Below are 22,132 nucleotides of genomic sequence, written 5' to 3' on the forward strand. Positions count from 1 at the left end.
ACTACGTTGACCAACGAAACACTAGCGTCTGGACACAAATAAGACTTCGGTCTTGTTTGGCCAGCTCTTTCAACACTTGAATTGAATTTAACCCATGAATGAATTGTCATGACTGTGGGATAAATTGCCTTCGAGTCATGTCTCTCAAAACTTGATGTTTTATCAAGTCCAAATGTGTAACACTCACTCCAATCATAATGTGTATTCTGTGCCATAATGTAGAGCGAATCTGTTGCTATTGATTCAGACAGCTTCCCAAAGGATTCTATCAGTTCTTGGTTCAGGGGTTTTTAGTATCTACAGAATATTTGTACAGGTTCAAAACCTCTCGACTATTGTTCATTTCTTGTCTCCCTGTACTTTTTTCATACATCTTGGATACAGTCTGATATGTCTGATTTCATATGCATAAACCAAGAAATGCCATAAATTAATCTCACCACCTTGTTTACAGACAAATTAAATAAATCTATTCCAACCAAATTACTCGTCTGTTTCTTTTGCTGCATGTTATTTTAAAGGGGTCATTTCATTAGGAGTCTGTTTTTCTCAAAGTAGATGATAAGCTAGAATATCCTTAGTTTGTACAACAATTGGAAAATGTTAATGGAAAACAAATGTTTCATTGCACAAACAAAAAGTCCTATTTTGCACACAAAGAAATGGAAAAGTTGGGCTTTTTTGTCCGTTTTGATAATTTTCACGGTCCATTTTTGTTGATTGTTGCATTAAAAGTTTAAAACAATTGGAAACTTTACTAGGGCAGTGCGATATTGAAGAAAAATGTGATATTTGATAATGCTTTGTGTGTAAAATAAATTTAAATTATATTCAAATATAATTAAAAACTGAAAATTATATTCTTTTTGTGAGAAGAAAGCATCCCTACAACTTCTAAACGTGAACCGCAGAGTTTACTGTGGCATTAGCCTACATTAAAGTGTCATTTTAACGTCTAGTGTTTCAGGTATGCCTACATTAGGTTTATTCAACAACAGAAAATGTAATAATCAAATGTAAAAACAAAACACTGCTTAGTCTGACTCTTCACAGTATGAGTTAAATATATGCTGATTCTTATTAAAGCTACATTTAGTCAAGACTGTCACTTTACAATCGGCACATCCAATATACTGTTACACGTGTGCCGTTTAGTCCACTTTAGACATAACTGACTGTGTGTGTGTGTGTGTGAATACTCACCCAGATGGGCTTTTTGACATTTTGTGTATATAGATAAGCGGCGGAACTGGATTCAGGATCAAGCGCTGTCCGACTGGTGGCTTTCTGTGCTAATTGCATTTAATAACATTAAGCATGTCACGTATGTAACAGTCATGTGTCCAGTCTATTCTGTTCATCTAAAGCTTGGACTTTTCGTAATATTTAAAGTATTAAAATCATTATCCTAAGCCATTGCTTATGTACATTTGCAATATTTCGATATATTGTGTAGCAATACTTCACCATACCTTCAGCCATTATTAAAAAAATTGTTAATAGGGCAACATTTCATTATTTATCTGGTCATGAACAACAAAGAATTTGAGGAAACCTGCAATCTTTTTTCCCCCTAAAGAAAACGATCAAACTAAAATCAGATTTTTTTCACACACACAAAAAAAGAGATCATAAGCTAAAAGGCGATTAGGGTTTATTGCGCACAAATTGAAATTATTCATGAAGTTTTATTACACAAAACAACATTTCATTGAACCTTTTTTTGCACACAAAAATGTAAAACAGTTCTAAAAAACCTAAACTATTTCCCCCTTATAGGTCCATTTATATATGTTTATATAGCGTTTTAAATAGTCTTAAAACCTTTCCAAAATGATGGATGAGAAATTGAGACGAAAACAGCAAAAGGTGTAGCATTTTATTCATGAAGAGAAATGAATATAGACTACTTAGAAACAAGGGTGAGCAGAAAGACATATTTACAGTAAAGCAACATTAAAAGGCAAACAGACATTGGTAACGGTTATCAAAAACCTCCTACTTACCCAACTTATCTCCTACTTACAGTACATAAATGTTAAACTACACTTCGAGTGACTGATATTTAGAACGGCTCCACTGTTAATGATCGAACTAAAAGTGTGACATCAGTGTCAGTACAAGTTCAATAATAAAGTCTCATTGTGTCGTATAAAACATGCAGTTGTTCGCGATCGGATACACGTCTGAGATGAGTCTGGCGTTTTGTCAGCAAGCACAAATTACATTCCCAGAGGTGACGCTCATCTGCGGAGGCTGGCAAACATGTGCGCGATACATTTCGCAGGATCTTTTGAGGAAGGGGGGAGGGGGGATCGTGATTTGTAGAAAATGTTGCTGTATCTTAAACTCCGAACGATAAATTGTAAGTGATGGTGAAACGTATTGGAATCTCTATTAAGAGTCCGAGTTGTGATTGGCTAACGTTTAAGCGTCGGCCTCCATGTTGTCGGGACGCCCCTGTTGCAGCTGTACGACGACCGTTTCCACGGTGACCGTTTCCACGGTGACCTCCTCCTCGCTGTCGGTGGTGTCGCTGTGCTCGTCGTAGTCCGACGACTCCACTTCGCGCTGGGATGGCGAGCCAGACATGGTGCCAAAGGAATGGGCGCTGGTAGAGGCCAGGGATCGCAGCAGGGGCGTGTTTTCCGAAACTTCGTTCTCCTCGCCTCCGCTGTCCCCGGAGTCGGACTCAGACTCGGAGTCGCCGTCGGACGGCACCACTTTTTGCTTGCACACCGGACACGTCTTCTTGGTTTTGGTCAGCCACGGGTCGACACACTTGCAGTGATAGGCTGATAATTGGTGCAGAGAGAATTAGTGCGAGAGATCCTGACAAACGTCATCTATTAGTTACTGATGGATCAGAAACCTTGAAGTGTATCATCAAAGTTATACATGAATTTTGAACGATACTCGTTCTTGTCTCAGGACAACTTTGATTAACTTTTTTGATCCACTTCTAAAATTTAAAATGATTCTTAAAGCGATAGTTCTCCCTGAAATGAAAATTAAGTCATAATTTACTCACCCTGGTGTTGTTCTAATGCTGTATAATCACGTTCTTCTTTCTTATTCGGACCACAAAAGAAGATTGTATTGAATTAAAAATGTCCCGCTGGCACTCATAATGGCAGTGAATAGTGACCAGCATCAAGCTTTTTAACCCTTGTGTTCTGTTCGATTTCTGTGTACACCCCTTATGGACCGGGTCAAATTGACCCTAATTGGACTCAAAGCAATTCCTCAAAAATCACACTATGAAAAACAACAAAGATTTAGATACAAACTGTAAACTTTTAATATCAACATTTGTCAAACATTACAAAAACATTATATCTGAAAATATGATTTATGAAAATGTTTTTAAAACATTTTTTAAAACAGTTTTGTTTTGACAAAATTGGAAAATAAACAGTATACTGATTTTTTTTTGCATATTTTTTTTTTTTACATTTTATGCTTTGAACATCGTAACTGAACAAAAAAAATTGCTGTATAATGAAAATTTTTCATTTTCCTAAGTTAACTTTCCCTAGTTTCCTAAGACCTATTTTCCTAGTTTCATTATTCACTCACTGGGAAGTGAGAAACCAAACATAACAAAAACATACATCAAATAAATGTTTTTTATTTATTTTTGGCTCTGTGAAGCTGCCTTTGAAAATCCTACACAAAAGTTTTGGTTAAAAGCTAGGTATTTTAGATATGTTGAATATTGAAATGAGAGCTTATTTTACTATCTGTGTCTGACAAAGATTTTCATCTGTAATTTGCAAATAATTCTGAACACTGTAATTTTAGCTTTTTCAAGTGTGTTTGGTTAGGGTTAGAGCACTTTTAGATACACTTGCAGGTTAGAACTGGAGTTGAAGTGCCCTGACATACAGAAAATAAATGTTTTTATTTTGTGTCTGTACAGTTGCTTTTGAAGGGCTGTCTATGAGGGTCAAATTGACCCACGAACATCACGAACGTAACAGTAATTTTGTTTGTATATGTCAAAACACATCAGCATGTTGAAACTTTGCATGCATGTTCATCATGATAAATGAGAAAAAGTCACAAAATATCAAGAAAAAAAACAAAGGTTAACCAGTATTTCCAACAACTTGAAAATCGAAACGGGTCAAATTGACCCGCAACATAACACAAGGGTTAAAAAAGAGGCATCCCATGATCCCATGCAACTCGAGACGTATAGTCCAAGTGTTCTGGGGGTTTATGATAAGTATGCCATTATATACCTCAAACAAATTAACATTTTATCTGTTATTTAATGAAAATCCTGACCTTGGTCTTCTGTGCTCGACTGAGACTCGATGGGCGTTTGAGTTCGCCCAGAAAAACACACGTTATGAGACATCAAGGCTATCAAAAACGCGACAAAACACAACCCATGTATCTTCTTCTCCGAGGCGAATATATCCGCTGTGTTCGTCGTAAGAATGAACACAGATACTTTTTGGGGATTTCTAGGTATTGTATTTCATATCACATATTTGTTAGTCTTGATTTCTCACAACTTGTGTGTTTTTCTGGGCGAGGCGGAGCTAAACTGCGACGCTAACAGAGGTTATGCGCGTGGCGTCACCGTCGGCCGGAGTGACTGCGGTCACACACACACTGAGCGGCAGCATTGGTTTTCAGCGTCAATGCCACGAGAAACACACAAAACACATCTACAACGGGAAAGAGCTTTGCGATTGACTACAACTAGATTTGACAAGAAATCTGAGGTATATTTTTACAGACTGAGGAAAGCTACAGAACAGAGAAGCAAATGGATCGCTGCAATTCACAGAAACAACTGGACACAGCCAGCGAAAGAGGGATTTGCAGTTATTTTGTGCCAATATGCTGAATTTAGGGGTAAAATCACACCCTATTGTATTGACAACTCATCAATTAAATATTTACCATCGTATATTCTGCCTAATTGGATGTTTTTAAATAAACACTGACAAAAACTATACAAGTTTTAGGGCTGGACGATAGGATGATACTGATGTAAGTGATCACCCAGATTTAGACCTATATTGTATTTATATAAAGCGTTCAAAGGCAAATTTCCTTTATGTATTTCCCCGGGATCGAAATCAGACGCATATAAATGTCAGGAAACGTGATTCATGTCAATATCCACGGATCACTGGATCTTTGGTAAGTTGTAAGGAACTCTATATCGAGTCCAACCTTTAGTTTAAACTGATAATCATTTGTTTTACTCGCGTTTTCGCAGTTTCCCGTGTTAAGTCCAGTCACGCAGCCGCTCTTCTGCCACTCAGTCCGGCGGGAACGTGACGTCAATGCAAACCCTCTATTGACCAATTGTGTGTTTGTAAACGGCGATGATGTATTTTGTGGGCGGGGCCGAACTGCTGGCAGAAAGTGACAGCACTGTAGCGGTGTCAGGTTTCAGCGGTAAAATCACATTCAAACCGGAAGAATATGAATCATCCAGAGACGCTTTCTCAAATTATTTGAATGGTTTGCCAGTAGAAGATCGCTTGTCTAACATTAACAAGCTAATGCTTAGAAACGGGGTGCGTCTAGCATACACTAAAGAAAAACTAAAGGCATACAAGTCCTTTGACGCATACATCTTTGTACTTTGCGGTCATGTCCAGGATATCGAATATCAAGAATTGCCTCATGACTTTTGTGTAATGCGGACCGACGTTTTGCCTAGCCAGCGGCAAGGACACAAAACTCAACTATACAAAACATGGGCTATTATTTATTAACAAATCAAACAACTGCACTGTATGGCTGGGAACTCCTTTTCTAATGTATGTTAGAACAATGTAAATCACTGGAAACTACTGCTGCTCTTACCTAGGTGGATGTAAATGTTATAACAGTTATAGGATTAAATATTATCTTATGCTGTAGGCTAATACAGATTTTCCCTCTATGAATTGCATATGTGAATACGACCAAATAAGCATTATTAATTTAAGTTAAGGTATTATCTAGAGATCTATTGTTTACAGCAAATTCATGCTTTAATGTAGGCTAATCATGACAGGTTAGGGTCCAGTTTGTCCGTTTAACGTCTACGTTTAGCTTCAAATGGCGTCTTCGCCGACGGTTTTCTATAAAAATGTAGGTCCTCTTTTTTGGCATTCCTATTCTGGCATCCAACAGCACAACAAGACATTTTTGTGGCGAGTCTCGCCCGATTCACTCATAGATGTTTGTTTGTTTCCGCTGTTTTGTGACGTCGGCTCGAACGATAGAGTCTCACGCAGAGAAGCCCAACGGCCAAGATCAGGAATTTCATTGAATAATACATTCAATTTCGGCTTGTTTTTCACCAAACCCTATCATAAACCCCCTCAACACTTAGAATATAAGTTGCGTGTAACATGGGATCATTCTGAGATACTTTTGGACTTTTATGGTCCATAAAAGTAAGAACGACCCAATGCATTAGAACAACACCAGGGTGAGTAAATGATGACTTGGTTTTCATTTTAGGGTGAACAATCCCTTTAAAACTGAATGTGTACCGTAAGTAGTGTGTATAGATAACTTTGATTTAATTTCATATTCGAGTTATTCTAATTATTATTCTGAACTTGAATGTCCTGTGTCACATTTTCAGCGAATGCTCTGTGGCGACTTTACCACAAAAAAATGTAGTTTACTAATAATTTGGGTCATAGAAACAAACAAAAAGCAGACACTGTTGATCGAGCTGAACTTGCATTGAATCCGAAACATTCCTTTAACTGATATTGGGCTGTAAACTCGTTCCCAAACTGCATTATTTGCAGAAACTCACCGTGTGAGCAGGGCAGGACTCGAAGCTTGTCGCCCTCTTCATACTCATCCAGACAAATGGCACAAACATCATAGGAATCACCTAGAAGACGGGAAGAAACAGCTAACTGTAGATATTAATAAGTCACATTTTTCTATAATAAATTGCAAAATTGTGTAATATTGTATACTGTAATGCACATTTTCACACCCAATCTCCAAATTCATGTAGAAACAACAACAAAGATGGTCATTTCATTCTATGAAAGAAGTTCGGAGGACTGCTACTGATATCTTTATTTTTCTGTTTATAGTGATGAAATGAGTAATTATAGCCATTCAAATTTGTAGTATATTTGAAAGCCATCATTTTATAGGCTTTTTAATTTAAGTTAACTAAAAAAAAAAAAAAAATCACAAACTCATAACAAGTTCCACATTTATATACATAGTTATATATACTTTTTGTGTTGTATATAGTAATATAGTGATGAGTGAGAGCTGTCAGTTCGCACATTTACTACACTGAACAAAATGATAAACGCAACACTTTTGTTTTTGCCCCCATTTTTCATGAGCTGAACTCAAAGATCTAAGACTTTTTCTATGTACACAAAAGGCCTATTTCTCTCAAATATTGTTCACAAATGTGTCTAAATCAGTGTTAGTGAGCACTTCTCCTTTGCCAAGATCATCCATCCACTTCACAGGTGTGGCATATCAAGAAGCTGATTAGACAGCATGATTATTGCACAGGTGTGCCTTAGGCTGGATTAGACAGCATGATTATTGCACAGGTGTGCCTTAGGCTGGATTAGACAGCAGGATTATTACACAGGTGTGCCTTAGGCTGGATTAGACAGCAGGATTATTGCACAGGTGTGCCTTAGGCTGGATTAGACAGTATGATTATTGCACAGGTGTGCCTTAGGCTGGATTAGACAGTATGATTATTGCACAGGTGTGCCTTAGGCTGGATTAGACAGCAGGGTTATTGCACAGGTGTGCCTTAGGCTGGATTAGACAGCATGATTATTGCACAGGTGTGCCTTAGGCTGAATTAGACAGTATGATTATTGCACATGTGTGCCTTAGGCTGGATTAGACAGCATGATTATTGCACAGGTGTGCCTTAGGCTGGATTTGACAGCATGATTATTGCACAGGTGTGCCTTAGGCTGGCCACAATAAAAGGCCACTCTAAAATGTGCAGTTTTACTGTATTGGGGGGTCCGGGGGAGATTTAGACAGATTTGTGAACAATCTTTGAGAGAAATAGGCCTTTGTATCAATATTTTTATGAGGGTCGATCCTCTTGATGCATCAGTATCGCAAGTATTTACACTTTTCCCCGCACTTACACGTTACTGACGGGATCAAAGTTAACGGCTTATTTTTGACAGCCGTAATGAATAAACTGCAATACCGTTTTACCTCATTTCACATCAATATCTTGACTAAATGGGTTTCTGATCTGCACACTTGTGATTGCAGCGTTTCCTTTCAGATGCTGTGCGTCCTGGATCAAGGAAAACATTCCAGTCTCAATAAGTCCAGGAATTTGTCCTGCCCTCCCTGTGAATTCCTCTGCCTTTTTTCACATTTCTTTCCACCAATGAAGGAGCCACTCTGCCGATGGCCGGTGTTTATAGAAGCAGTAAACGAACACATTTTCTCGCGGTCTCTCAAACCACCATGGCTGTGTGTGTGACCGTATATGGATAAGCTTATATCTGTCACTACAGGATGTCAGAGGCTTTATTTGTGCTCACTGCTTTGGGGTTTGTTGAAGAGTTTACAGTGAAAGCTGGTCTGTAGGAACAGGTTTGGATGCTACAGATTCACAGTTTAAAACTGAAACATCTGAACACTTTGTGACGCGAATGACCTTGCAGAGCACATTCTTCATTCGTTCAGAACTGATGTTTATGATTTGTTCAGGGTAACCCAGTAGTGGGTTTTATTCCAATGTTCGAAAGCCATTTCATAATAGTTGACCATTTTCATGTTTTAACTGCTGGGCAACATATCCAATATTCATGATATACTGGCGCTGACTTAATGGCAAAAGAAAATGAACCAACATTGATTTCAATTTGCATTAGACATATTCAATATTTGTGATATATATTTGCACTAATCTGTCTCTTGTCCACTTTCAACCTCTTCTGTCCTGGTTTCTTTGATGGTAGGGTCTATGGGCGGGTAAATGTAAGTGTGTTTACAGATCTTTCGATCTAATGAACGAAATAAGCTCACGCAATTGGTGACACACCGGAGACGATGGAAGAACACACACCAGTAGCTTTCGTTTCTGCTTTCTGAGATTATGCCGAATGTGGTAAGTGTGTGTTAGAAATCAGGAATGGTGAGAGAACATTGTGATTGGTACATTTTTCACCTTCAAACCAAACTTGGATCTTCAGCCGACAAAGTTTAAAATGAAAATTATACCATGATTTACTCACCCTCAACCCATCCTAGGTGTATAACTATCTTCTTCCAGACTAACAAAATCTGAGTTATATACACTCACCGGCCACTTTATTAGGTACCCCATGCTAGTAACGGGTTGGACCCCCTTTTGCCTTCAGAACTGCCTCAATTCTTCGTGGCATAGATTCAACAAGGTGCTGGAAGCATTCCTCAGGGAGTTTGGTCCATATTGACATGATGGCATCACACAGTTGCCGCAGATTTGTCGGCTGCACATCCATGATGCGAATCTCCCGTTCCACCACATCCCAAAGATGCTCTATTGGGTTGAGATCTGGTGACTGTGGAGGCCATTTTAGTACAGTGAACTCATTGTCATGTTCAAGAAACCAATTTGAAATGATTAGAGCTTTGTGACATGGTGGAAGTAGCCATCAGAGGATGGGTACATGGTGGCCATAAAGGGATGGACATGGTCAGAAACAATGCTCAGGTAGGCCGTGGCATTTAAACGATGCTCAATTGGCACTAAGGGGCCTAAAGTGTGCCAGGAAAACATCCCCCACACCATTACACCACCACCACCAGCCTGCACAGTGGTAACAAGGCATGATGGTTCCATGTTCTCATTCTGTTTACGCCAAATTCTGACTCTAACATCTGAATGTCTCAACAGAAATCGAGACTCATCAGACCAGGCAACATTTTTCCAGTCTTCAACTGTTCAATTTTGGTGAGCTCTTGCAAATTGTAGCCTCTTTTTCCTATTTGTAGTGGAGATGAGTGGTACCCGGTGGAGTCTTCTGCTGTTGTAGCCCATCCGCCTCAAGGTTGTGCGTGTTGTGGCTTCACAAATGCTTTGCTGCATACCTCGGTTGTAACGAGTGGTTATTTCAGTCACTGTTGCCCTTCTATCAGCTCGAACCAGTCTGGCCATTCTCCTCTGACCTCTGGCATCAACAAGGCATTTCCGCCCACAGAACTGCCGCTCACTGGATGTTTTTTCTTTTTCGGACCATTCTCTGTAAACCCTAGAGATGGTTGTGCGTGAAAATCCCAGTAGATTAGCAGTTTCTGAAATACTCAGACCAGCCCTTCTGGCACCAACAATCATGCCACGTTCAAAGTCACTCAAATCACCTTTCTTCCCCATACTGATGCTCGGTTTGAACTGCAGGAGATTGTCTTGACCATGTCTACATGCCTAAATGCACTGAGTTGCTGCCATGTGATTGGCTGCTTAGAAATTAAGTGTTAACGAGCAGTTGGACAGGTGTACCTAATAAAGTGGCCGGTGAGTGTATATTAAGTAATATCCTGGTTCTTCCAAGCTTTATAATGGGAGTGAATGGAGCCTGAAATTTTTAGGCTCAAAAAAAGTGCATCCACCCATCATAAAAGTAATCCATACAGCTCCTTAATAAAGGCCTTCTGAAGTACAGCCATGCGTTTTTGTATGAAAAATATCCATAATTATAACTTCATTAGCTAAAATAACTAGCGTCCAGCAGACAGCCGAGTCTAGTTCCAGCGGGAGAGTGACCTCTGACCCGACGCATGACGTACTGACGACAGGACAGAGCAAAACAAAACACAGGTCAGGGATTAGAAGTCTAAAACGAGAGTTTTGTCGGAGGATTGTGATATAAGAGAAGAGGAGCTTGAGTTTGTTGCCCAGCCCTGTTAGTTTGAACCGCGAGAGGCGTCGACCTGCGTTTCCAACTACCTCTGTAAGTGGAAAAGCTCAAAACGTTTACACCTGTATTTAGTGTGGTCCTCTTGTGATCCGATCATCCAAACCGCATTTTAGTACCAGGTGTAAACAGGGCCTTTGTGACACTGAAATGGTAAGACAGCTACAGATAACCGTTAAACTCTCAAGGCCTGAAATCCCCGAGCCGTCTTGATCTGCACGCTCCGCCGGTGGAGTGTGTTTTCCGAGAGTGTGTGTGTTTCCGGTGCCTGTTGGTTGAGTCTGTGGTCCAGCTGTACGGTCACGCGACAAGAAAAACACACTGGGTCAGTGAGGCAGAGACTGATGAATCAGCACTGCAGCGGATGAAGAAAACCAGCGCGTCAGCAGAGGAGAAGCCATCGACGGCACAGAAACGTGTGCGTTTATCTGTGTGATGGGGGTAAGATGTGTCAGTGGGTTAATCTAGCTAACTGAAGGGATGTACCCAAATATTTAGAGAGGACTCATCATATACATGCTTTGGGGTAAGCTGCGCCAGTGGCTCATCTAAATGCTGAGATTGTTCATATTTTGAATATTAAATATTCTCCCTGCTGGTTTATGAAAATGTAAACAATGTGCTCATTTAGTTTAATATTTAGTATATGTACTGTGAACAGTATTGTCTTTCTGCACTAAATACCTAGGATACATTCAAATACGTATAATTCCCTACTAAATAGTAGGTGAAAGACAAGAGTAGTGTGTCCAAATTCATGTAATTGATGATGCTGGTAGGTCACATGACAATAAGAACATCACAGCTTTCATTCATACTCTAGTTGAACTTTAGTTGTGTCCCAAATGACACACTATGCGCTTGTTCACTGAACGCCCCCCTGTGACGATCGAGTGCATGAAGTGTCCAACATTACACACTTCTTTTTATCGGTTAATTAAGTGCATCATCTGGGTAAATTGTACTTTTTCTTTTTGATATTTTCAGTGTGAACGCACTACTATTAACACAACAACACGGCATAGAATAGTGCATAAGTGTGTGATTTGGGACCTATGCTTTTTCAACGGTCGCCGCTTATATAAAAGTAGTACCTACTCAGTTTGCAAAAACGTGCAGTAAACAACAGAGCCTACTGGATGGAAACTATCCCACAATGCACTTCAATGATGAGGTCATGTGATGACTACTGCTTGAAATATTTATGGTTTGCGAAATGCATACTGACAAATATTAGGCCATATGTAGTGTACACTGCACAGTATTCAGTAAATAGGAAGCTAATATTCAATTTAAAATCTAATATGATTTGGAGATAATATCACTTTTCATGTAGCGACCTGTAAATATTGAATTATTGGTTCAGCTTTCCTTCGGTCTCCAACAAGCGCCACAGTGAATATGTTATATACTATGCAAATAAAATATGTTAAAAAGACAAAAAACACTTAACATCAAAGGTCTCAATTAAGGGGGTGTTGTAATATACGGGTATTGACGATAATAAGGATCTTAAAAAGATTAAACACCGATAAGGTAATACTTCACATGCAATAATATCGTAAATAATCTGGATGACACTCCAACATTGTAGGTGGCGCTATTATGCCTTAAAGCTGGTAGACAACCATCGTAAAACGTTAAAAAGACGACGACGACAGAGTGTCGCTATTACTGCCGCAGAACATCATGTCTAGAGGTCGACCGATTCATCGGTTTTGCCGTTTAATCGGCACCGATAGTTGTTTGGTGGAACTATCGTTATCGGCAAAAATCCACACCAATAGTTTTTCCGGGTTGCGTCCGTTGCTGGAGCGGCTGAGAAGTGCGCGCGGTCATTACACAGCACGAGAGCGCTCAGAACAGAAAGAGACTGCTGGCATTATACAGAGTGAGAGCGGCCTCTAGAGGACAAATAACAAACTATCACTGGCTGAGTTGTTTACGTTAACACGTGAGGCAGCGCGCAGCACAGAGAGAACAAGCAGCGAGAGCGCTGACATTTAAAACACCGACAGCGAAACGGTATGAATAACGTTACATAACACTAAAGTAGCTACATATTGCCAAATCATTACAAATTCATTCATTTGTTGACTAGATGCTGCATCAGCAGAGGAAGAACAGTAGTTTGCCGTCGAGGCTGTGAGGACTCATTACCTCAGTCAACCGTTAATGCAATGTGACAAAAACACACGCAGACCTGACCCAAATGTTTTATGGCGCGATTGTTACCATCTATTTGCATTATTTTTATCCGGCTGGTCACTTTTATGCATTCATTAGCCGACGAAGTTGCATATTTAAAACTAGTGACGTGATTGCTTTCTCAGATATGTTCATGCAGCCGACAGAAACGTAAACTAATCAGAAACGCGTTCGATTTAAGATCTTTTTAATCACTACAATAGATCTTGTTATTTTGATTAGATAATCATCAAGTGTTCTAAAATATAGAAGCAAATAAAGTGAGAGACTATAGGCTATATTACGTATACATAATACAGGTCTTTATTACATTTTAATGGCCATCTTTAAGCACGACTCTTTGGAATCATATGAAATGGTAACACTTTACAATAACATTGCATTTTTAGCATTAAATAAGGTTAATACAAGTTGTAGAAGAATTATTCATTGTTACGGTAGTTTGTTAATTTCAACATTTACTAATGCATTTGAGAGGGAGTTTTAATTCTTATTTTTTCTTTTATTACCTTAGTTAATGTACTATGAATGAACTAACATGAATGATAAAGGTACAATTGTATTGCTCATATTGATACATGCAGTAAAAAGGTATATTGCATTATGCATATAGTTCATGAAAGCTAATTAATACATCCTTGTTTACAAATGGGACTTGCAAAGTGTTACCTATGAAATGTATGTATGTTTCTAGGTTATAGCTAACGAAACCTGTAATATGTTAATGTTTAAATTATTTTCTGTATAAAGTTTTAATATATTCATATTTATTTATTTAATTGAGCACATTTCAGTTCAGCACTGTTTTATTGTGAGTATGATGTTTGTTTTTAATCCAGTATCCATTAAAAAAAATATCGGTTGAATTATCGGTTATCGGCATGTACGGTCAAACCTAGATATCGGTATCGGTAAAATCCACTATCGGTCGACCTCTAGTCATGTCAAAAGAGATGAGACTAAAATCATAGTCCTTAAATTATAGTAATGAACTATAAAGTTAGAAGAACAGCAAAGTCCAAGTCACTGACGAACGTTACTTTTTTCAGAACGATTTTTCCCATCTGATTAATTATGAAAACATTGACAACCAATAATTTATCCACCAGACATTTACCCATCCGAGTTTATAGAGCTTGAGCATTTAAAGCGGCAGACGACAAAACTGCAGCACGTGCTTATAATAAACAGAATGATATCGTGTGTAAACTAATCGTTAAAATTATATGTATAGTTTATATAGTCTGCAGAAAAAAGTTATTTCGCAAGCTTTTGAACAGCTATGGCTACAAACTCTCTCTCCGCCTCCTTGCACTCATAATGTGATTCACTGACCCAAAAAAAATAGTTCAAACATCTTTTTTTAGACAAGCTGCCTCGCTCATTTCCATATATTTTGCATAAAGAAAATAAAGCCTAACTAACTTTAAGTATCCGTCCAGTTGGCATTTACTCATAATGTGGTGGATAAATTATCCACATCTGGTAAACCGAGGAAATGGAAACAATTTCAAATGACCTTCCCACTGATATGACTGAATATCTGAAGCGTAAAACACACTGGCTTCACGAAATCCCGCGCTCCTTTCACCTGAAGGAGGATCCGTGAACACCGGTGGATGTAACCCAAATCCCTTAAACTCGGCAGCAATCAGTGAGAGTGAGGCCTGACACCTCCTCGGGGAGACCGGCAGGACTGGAGCGCGCTGAACAGCAAGCTCATTCATGCAGACACACGGCCGACGGTCACGCCGTTGATTCGGTTGTAAAAAGGCTTGATGATTCACTGAGGAGGTGGAAGCGGTGGGAGGGGAATGCCACACTTCACCCACATTCGTCACGTGCCACACCAATGCCAGGCTGTCCGTCCCGCACGGAAAATGCTGACGCCCAGCAACATCAAAACACACAGAAGCTAAAAGCTTTATTCTGACAGTAAAGACATCATTAAAGTAATCCAGTGGTTTAACTTCAATTTTATGAAGTGCTTTGTCTGTGCAAAAAAACTATTTTAAGTTGTAAAATGCACGTCAGAGATTAATATTTTGTAAATAAAGTGGTAAATTATGTTTTTTTGCGCTAACAAAGCACTCGTGCCCTTTTATAAAACTGAGGTTAAACCATAGCCTGGTAATACCAGACTCTGCTACTTCACTTTGCTTGTCTGAAGTTTAAAATCATTGGTTACCCGTAAGCCAATCAGATAAGTTTGTATATGACGTATGTTATGTGCCAACACAGCCGCATTGAACCACAGACATCATGCATCGAACTCAAATCTATGATCGAACTTCCACTGTAAACCTGCTGTAAACACTTGATGATGCGAGCGAAATACCGGAGTGAACATGGCTGAAAACGACTTTTGCAGATTATGCGAAGTTAATCTACGCATCCACGGTACAATCAGGGCCTCTAAACTGATATTTGACAGTAGAGAGAAACAAAAGAATATTTGCAGCCAACTGTCAAAGTTAGGATTAGTTCTGTTAAAGACAGCTCTCTGTTCATCTCGAGTCTGTCGGAAATGCTGCAACTTAATTGCAAGATTACAGCACGTCATGGCAATATTTAAGACCTGGAAAAGAAAGGAGACACTGACCTGTCAAAAGGCTTCCGAGTTTCTCGCTGACGATCGGTAATAGTTGATAAATTAAACTTTTCCCAAAGGGAGTAGGGCCACAACATCACCTCCATTCAAAATGTTTAATACACACTCTTCTTGTTCGGGCTTCAGTTTGCTAATGCCGGGAATATTCTCCACAACTGAGCGAATTGCATCCGGGTCTCCATATCCGCGGCCGTTTTCGATTTCCCTAACCTAATCTTAAACTCGGCGCTTAGCGACTACGTAACGGCTTTCAGCCCGCCCTCTGTTCGTTGATTGGCCGGCTGTTTTCAAGCCGGAGGAAAGCGGATAGATAGGCCGCTGTCTCAGACTGAGTACAGAAGCGAAATGAAATTGAGCGGAAGTACGAAGTCTGACGTAGTCAGGCTAGTTAAACCACTGGAGTCACATGGATTACTTTAATGATGTCTTTACTAGCTTTCTAGGGTTTGAAAGTGGTAGTTGCGTAGGCTGTCAATGGAGGGACAGAATTAAAAATATCTTCATTTGTGTCTCGAAGATGAACGAAGGATGAGTAATTAATGAGAGGATTTGAATTTTTGGGTGAACTATCCCTTAGATATATGCAACAAGTGGAAGAACACAAAAACACTGCATTTTCCAACATGACACCAACCAGACAGCCATTTTAAATGAATCTGACATTTAAGATCAGAAAATGTTAACGTTTTTTTTTTTTTTTATATATATATAATTCTTATTTCAGAATGTATGTTTTTGCTCTGAAATGGCCTAGGAAGTGATTTTCTCTATATTTCCAGAGGAACTACAAAATAATTGAAGCTGAATTCATTTTAAATTGAACTGATTTACTGACATGAATCTCTTCAATGACGTATAAATCAGATTCCAGAACTCTCTCTCCAGGAATATTGTGAAATATTATTACAATTTAAAATAACTGTTTCCTATGTAAATATATATATTAAAATGTCATTTATTCCTGTGATCAAAGCTGAATTTTCAGCATCATTACTCCAGTCTTCAGTGTCACATGGTTCACACGGCAGCAGATTACAGTCCTGTATTGTTGCATTAAACATTTTATGTATTTGAAGACTGAACCGCAGTGCATTCTCAGAGTTTGATCCTATTTAACACGTGTCTTACCTTTCTTAAACTTGTGAATGAGGAGCTTCTTCAGCTGGTCCTTGCGTAAGCGACTTCTCCTGGCTCTATGTCTGTCCTGTACGAACTTTGTGATCTGAGAGTAAAAGGATGTAAATATGTCAGTCAAAACTAATATATTCAGTTGTTTTTATTACACACAATCGCGACTCACCATGAAAACTACAATGAGGATGAGGCAGATCCCAACGATGATGAGGAACGGGATTAGGTAGTACTCCAGAGGCAAACTGAAGTCCGGCATGAGGATCACATGGCCGCTGAACACACAACGCAAGACTGTGAGTGTGACATTGCTTTTAAACCAGTCTATAAACAAGAAGTTGATCCTGTAGATATACATGTATATATGTCAACCTTTCACATTTTTTTCAGAGAATATAGCCTCAACTTTGATGTTAGTAAGGCTAGTTTGGAAAAACTGTTTGGGAATATTTTCCATTTGCAGACAGTGTGTGAACAGCAGACTTTGTCTCGTGTCATATGACTGGTCGAGTGCAGATGTTTCTGTTCAGTGAGCATCAGAACAGTGAAGTATTCAGTGGTGAAATCTGAGCCCTCACCCTTTCTCATAGATGTAATCCTCTTTGAGAGAGTTGGCCGCTTCTTCCCCAATAAACACTGATGGAATGTCAATCTGCTTCAGGAGATCCACTGCAAAAACAACAAATGTAGACATTAACTCGACCAGATTTTATTCGGATTCAATTTGATGCTTTAAACAAACCCTTGTAAACATATTATCAGGAGTGCATTTGAAAATTGTAGAAGTCGATTTTGATTTTAGCTCCACTTTAAAGGGATAGATCACTTCAAATAACTGAGTATTGTCTTTGGCCCTCCTCCTCCCCAGCTCCACCTGTCCAGATCAATCCTACACTGCACTCTTAGCAATAACATACTGTTCAATCCATCTGGAGAGTTGCCATGATTGAAATATGGTAATAATTCAGTAACATTATATACATTAGTGTTGTCACGATACTGGAATTTCAAACTTCAATACGATAACTTGTCAATATTCAATATCATTTTCGATACCATGGGGAAAACTGCCATATAGATATTTTTATTATTATCTCATAATTGTTTGATAATTTGGGTAATTTTCTTGCAATAGCTTATGGAGGCTTTATATGAAACTTTAACATGAGTAAACGGTCAATAATAAAAAACAAAATGCAAATGATAACACAAATAAATACAATAGAATAAAGAGACAAATGAAAGAAACATGGCTTTAAGTTAAGTTTTTCAGTTTATTAGGCTGCCGTCACTTTAAGAGCTTATACACGGATCCAATATACTGTTACACAACATGCGTTTTCTTTCTCAACTATATCCTTTCCAAAATTGACTGTTTACCTGAATACTCGTCAAGATGGGCATTTTAACATCATTTTGTGTATATTTGATCGTTTAAGCCATGGAAATGAACTCAATTTGGTAATCGCGAGCTGCTTGAGAGGCGGCTTTGTGTGAGCGCCACTTATATATATATATATATATATTTCAGTGGTGCACGCACTTTTGGTGTGAGCGCAAAACCAATGGGAATGACTACCATTATATGCAATACCCCGCACAGAAATAACACCAACGACTATTAAACCGGAGCGAATGAGACGAGCGAGTGAGAGGAGGCGGGTGCGTGTCAACTCGCTGTCGGAGAGAAGAGAGAACGGGAACGCACAGCTCGTATCAGAGTACGTATCGAAATATCGATATCTTTTGACATCACTAATTTACATATATTAAAATGAGATATTCTGCAGCTGTCTTAGTTGATATAATGAAAGTCAATGGGGTCCAAAGTGGTTTTGATACAACATTACGGTGAGTAAATGATGAAGGTGAGCCATTCCTTCAAGAGCGCTGAAGGTCGGTTCCTCCAGTTCGGCCTTCATGGCTTCGTCCTGAACGGCATCACGACTCGGTCAGAATTCATAAACACAGCAGCGGTTATTATCAGCACAGAGGCTGGGGTTTGTGAATCACAGCATTGTCCCACAGCAGAACACATGAGCGGGTGTCTCTGCTACATGTTTTATGCATTCGTGTGCAGGAACTTACGATCATTGGATCCCATGCTGATTAAGTCATCCGAGTCCACATTGTGGACAATCGCCGCCTTGTAGCCGGCCTTCTGCGCATGGAGGACCTGAAGGAGGACGAGGATGAAGACAGAAGCATTGTGTTCAGACAGGCACAGGCGTAATGCGCACACACACTGCTCTTGTATGACACATGTATGGCTTGGTTCAGTAAGCTTGACGATCAGAGAAGATTAGTGCAGGAGAGATTAACAAACTTGCTTTTGTCAGAGACATTTCAGCTCTGCTTGATTTTCTCATCTTGTTTTTGGTACGATTCATTTTAACAGCCTGCATTTACATCTAGGTTTTGCAAGCCTAACCACAGTTAATGGGTTAGTTCACCCTAAAGTGAAAAATATTCCCATAATTTACTCACCCTCAATCCTAGGTGACGTATATGACTTTTTTATTTCAGCCAAACATTATCAGAGGTATGTTAAGTAATATCCTGGCTCTTTCAAGCTGTATAATGGCAGTGAATGGAGCCTGAGATTGAATGAGCCAGAAAAAGCACATTCATCCATTATAAAAGTAATCCTTACGCCTTTAGCGGTTAAATAAAAGCCTTCTGAAGCACAGCCATGCGTTTGTGTGAAAAAAATATCCATATTTACAACTTTATAAACTGTAATCACTGGCTCAATATCGGCCGTACGCGAGTCTAGTTCTGGCGGAAGAGTGACCTCTGACCCGACGCATGACGAGTGACCTCTGACCCGACGCATGACGAGTGACCTCTGACCCGATGCATGACCTCTGACCCGATGCATGACCTCTGACCTGATGCATGACGAGTGACCTCCGACCCGATGCATAACCTCTGACCTGACGCATGACGAGTGACCTCTGACCCGACGCATGACGAGTGACCTCTGACCCGATGCATGACCTCTGACCCGATGCATGACCTCTGACCTGATGCATGACGAGTGACCTCCGACCCGATGCATAACCTCTGACCTGACGCATGACGAGTGACCTCTGACCCGATGCATGACCTCTGACCCGACGCATGACGAGTGACCTCTGACTCGATGCATGACCTCTGACCCGACGCATGACGAGTGACCCGACGCATGACGAGTGACCTCTGACCTGACGCATGACGAGTGACCTCTGACCCGACGCATGACGAGTGACCTCTGACCTGACGCATGACGAGTGACCTCTGACCCGACGCATGACGAGTGACGTCTGACCCGACGCATGACCTCTGACCCAACACATGACGAGTGACCTCTGAGCCGATGCATGACCTCTGACCTGACGCATGAAGAGTGACCTCTGACCCGACGCATGACCTCTGACCCAACACATGACGAGTGACCTCTGACCCGACGCATGACGAGTGACCTCTGACCTGACGCATGACGAGTGACCTCTGACCTGACGCATGACGAGTGACCTCTGACCTGACGCATGACGAGTGACCTCTGACCTGACGCATGACGAGTGACCTCTGACCCGACGCATGACCTCTGACCCAACAAATGACGAGTGACCTCTGACCCGACGCATGACCTCTGACCTGACGCATGACCTTTGACCCGACACATGACCTCTGACCCAACACATGAAGAGTGACCTCTGACCCGACGCATGACGAGTGACCTCTGACCCAACACATGGCGAGTGACCTCTGACCCAACGCATGACGAGTGACCTTTGACCCGACGCATGACGAGTGACCTCTGACCCAACGCATGACGAGTGACCTTTGACCCGACGCATGACGAGTGACCTCTGACCCGCCGCATAACGAGTGACCTCTGACCCAACGCATGACGTATAGACGAACGCGGAAGTGCAGAGGATCGAGCAAAACAAAATGCCGGTCATGAATTAGAGTCTAAAATGTGATTTTTTAAAGAGAAATGTGGGAGGAGCTTGAGTTTGTTGCCCAGCCCTGTTTGTTTAACCGCGAGAGACGTCGACTCGTACCTAAGCTTACGCTACTCCTACGTCAAGCGTCGGGTCAGAGGTCACTCTTCATGCGTCGGGTCAGAGGTCACTCGTCATGCGTAGGGTCAGAGGTCACTCGTCATGCGTAGGGTCAGAGGTCATGCGTCGGGTCAGAGGTCACTCGTCATGCGTCGGGTCAGAGGTCATGCGTCAGGTCAGAGGTCACTCTTCATGCGTCAGGTCAGAGGTCATGCGTCGGGTCAGAGGTCACTCGTCATGCGTCGGGTCAGAGGTCACTCTTCATGCGTCGGGTCAGAGGTCATGCGTCAGGTCAGAGGTCACTCGTCATGCGTCGGGTCAGAGGTCACTCTTCATGCGTCGGGTCAGAGGTCATCCGTCGGGTCAGAGGTCATGCATCGGGTCAGAGGTCATGCGTCGGGTCAGAGGTCACTCTTCATGCGTCGGGTCAGAGGTCACTCTTCCACCGGAACTAGACTTGCGTACGGCCGTTAACGGAAGCCAGTTATTATAGTTCATAAAGTTATAAATATGGACATTTTTCTTGCAAAAACACATGGCTGTGCTTCAGAAGGCCTTTATTAACCCCCTGGAGGCGTAAGGATTACTTTTATGATGGATGGATGTGCTTTTTTGGGCTTCAAAATCTCACCCCCCCATTCACTGCCATTATAAAGCTTGGAAGAGCCAGGATATTACTTAATATAACTCAGATTGTGTTCGGCTGAAAGAAGAAAGTCATATTCACCTAGAGGATTGAGGGTGAGTAAATTATGGGATCATTTTCATATTGATTTGAACTATCCCTCGAACGGCACGACAGCGGCCACTCGTGGCAGAACTAAGAATTGCAGGACTAGATTGTCACTTTCAAATGCAAAACAACCAATATTACCACCTAAAATCTCTGCTAAATATATTCCAGTGTAGTATTATTGTATTCTGTAAAGTCTGTGCTCTTCGTAGGTCTAGAGTCAGATTCTGGCAGTGCTGGATCAGTGATTAGTGAATGTTTGCACAGACAGAGATAAGAGCATTCAAGACATTCCTCGGAAATGAAAATCTATCACACTCATGTCACGTGAAGAAGGTCGCAGATATAATATCAGGAGCATCGAGTGGACAAACTATTTCAATGGATTGCATTAGAAAAATATTAAAATACCACAAAATATGCTTTTTTTACTTTTATTTTACCACCACACTCTCTCTCTATGCAGATTAAAAAGATAAACAAATTCCACAGCGCTGTA

General features: G+C 40.5%; 2 protein-coding genes across 2 annotated transcripts in view; one reads left to right on the forward strand and one right to left on the reverse strand.

The window, feature by feature from the left end:
* Positions 1 to 22,132, forward strand: part of armh3 (armadillo like helical domain containing 3) — a 138,640-nt gene that overhangs the window by 36,333 nt on the left and 80,175 nt on the right. The gene's annotated exons all lie outside the window — the stretch shown is intronic.
* Positions 1,866 to 22,132, reverse strand: part of rnf13 (ring finger protein 13) — a 32,667-nt gene continuing 12,400 nt past the window's right edge. The window contains exons 5-10 of the mRNA XM_056260548.1: positions 18,937 to 19,024; positions 17,427 to 17,517; positions 17,018 to 17,123; positions 16,846 to 16,939; positions 6,791 to 6,871; positions 1,866 to 2,795 (exon numbers count right to left, since the gene is read on the reverse strand). Of these exons, the coding sequence (XP_056116523.1) occupies positions 2,428 to 2,795; positions 6,791 to 6,871; positions 16,846 to 16,939; positions 17,018 to 17,123; positions 17,427 to 17,517; positions 18,937 to 19,024 (828 nt within the window). The 3' untranslated portion in view covers positions 1,866 to 2,427. The remainder of the gene's footprint in view (positions 2,796 to 6,790; positions 6,872 to 16,845; positions 16,940 to 17,017; positions 17,124 to 17,426; positions 17,518 to 18,936; positions 19,025 to 22,132) is intronic.

The sequence above is a fragment of the Rhinichthys klamathensis genome, unplaced genomic scaffold (assembly GCF_029890125.1).
Source record: "Rhinichthys klamathensis goyatoka isolate OS25496 unplaced genomic scaffold, OSU_Roscu_1.1 h1tg000009l_1, whole genome shotgun sequence".
NCBI classification, from domain to species: domain Eukaryota; kingdom Metazoa; phylum Chordata; class Actinopteri; order Cypriniformes; family Leuciscidae; genus Rhinichthys; species Rhinichthys klamathensis.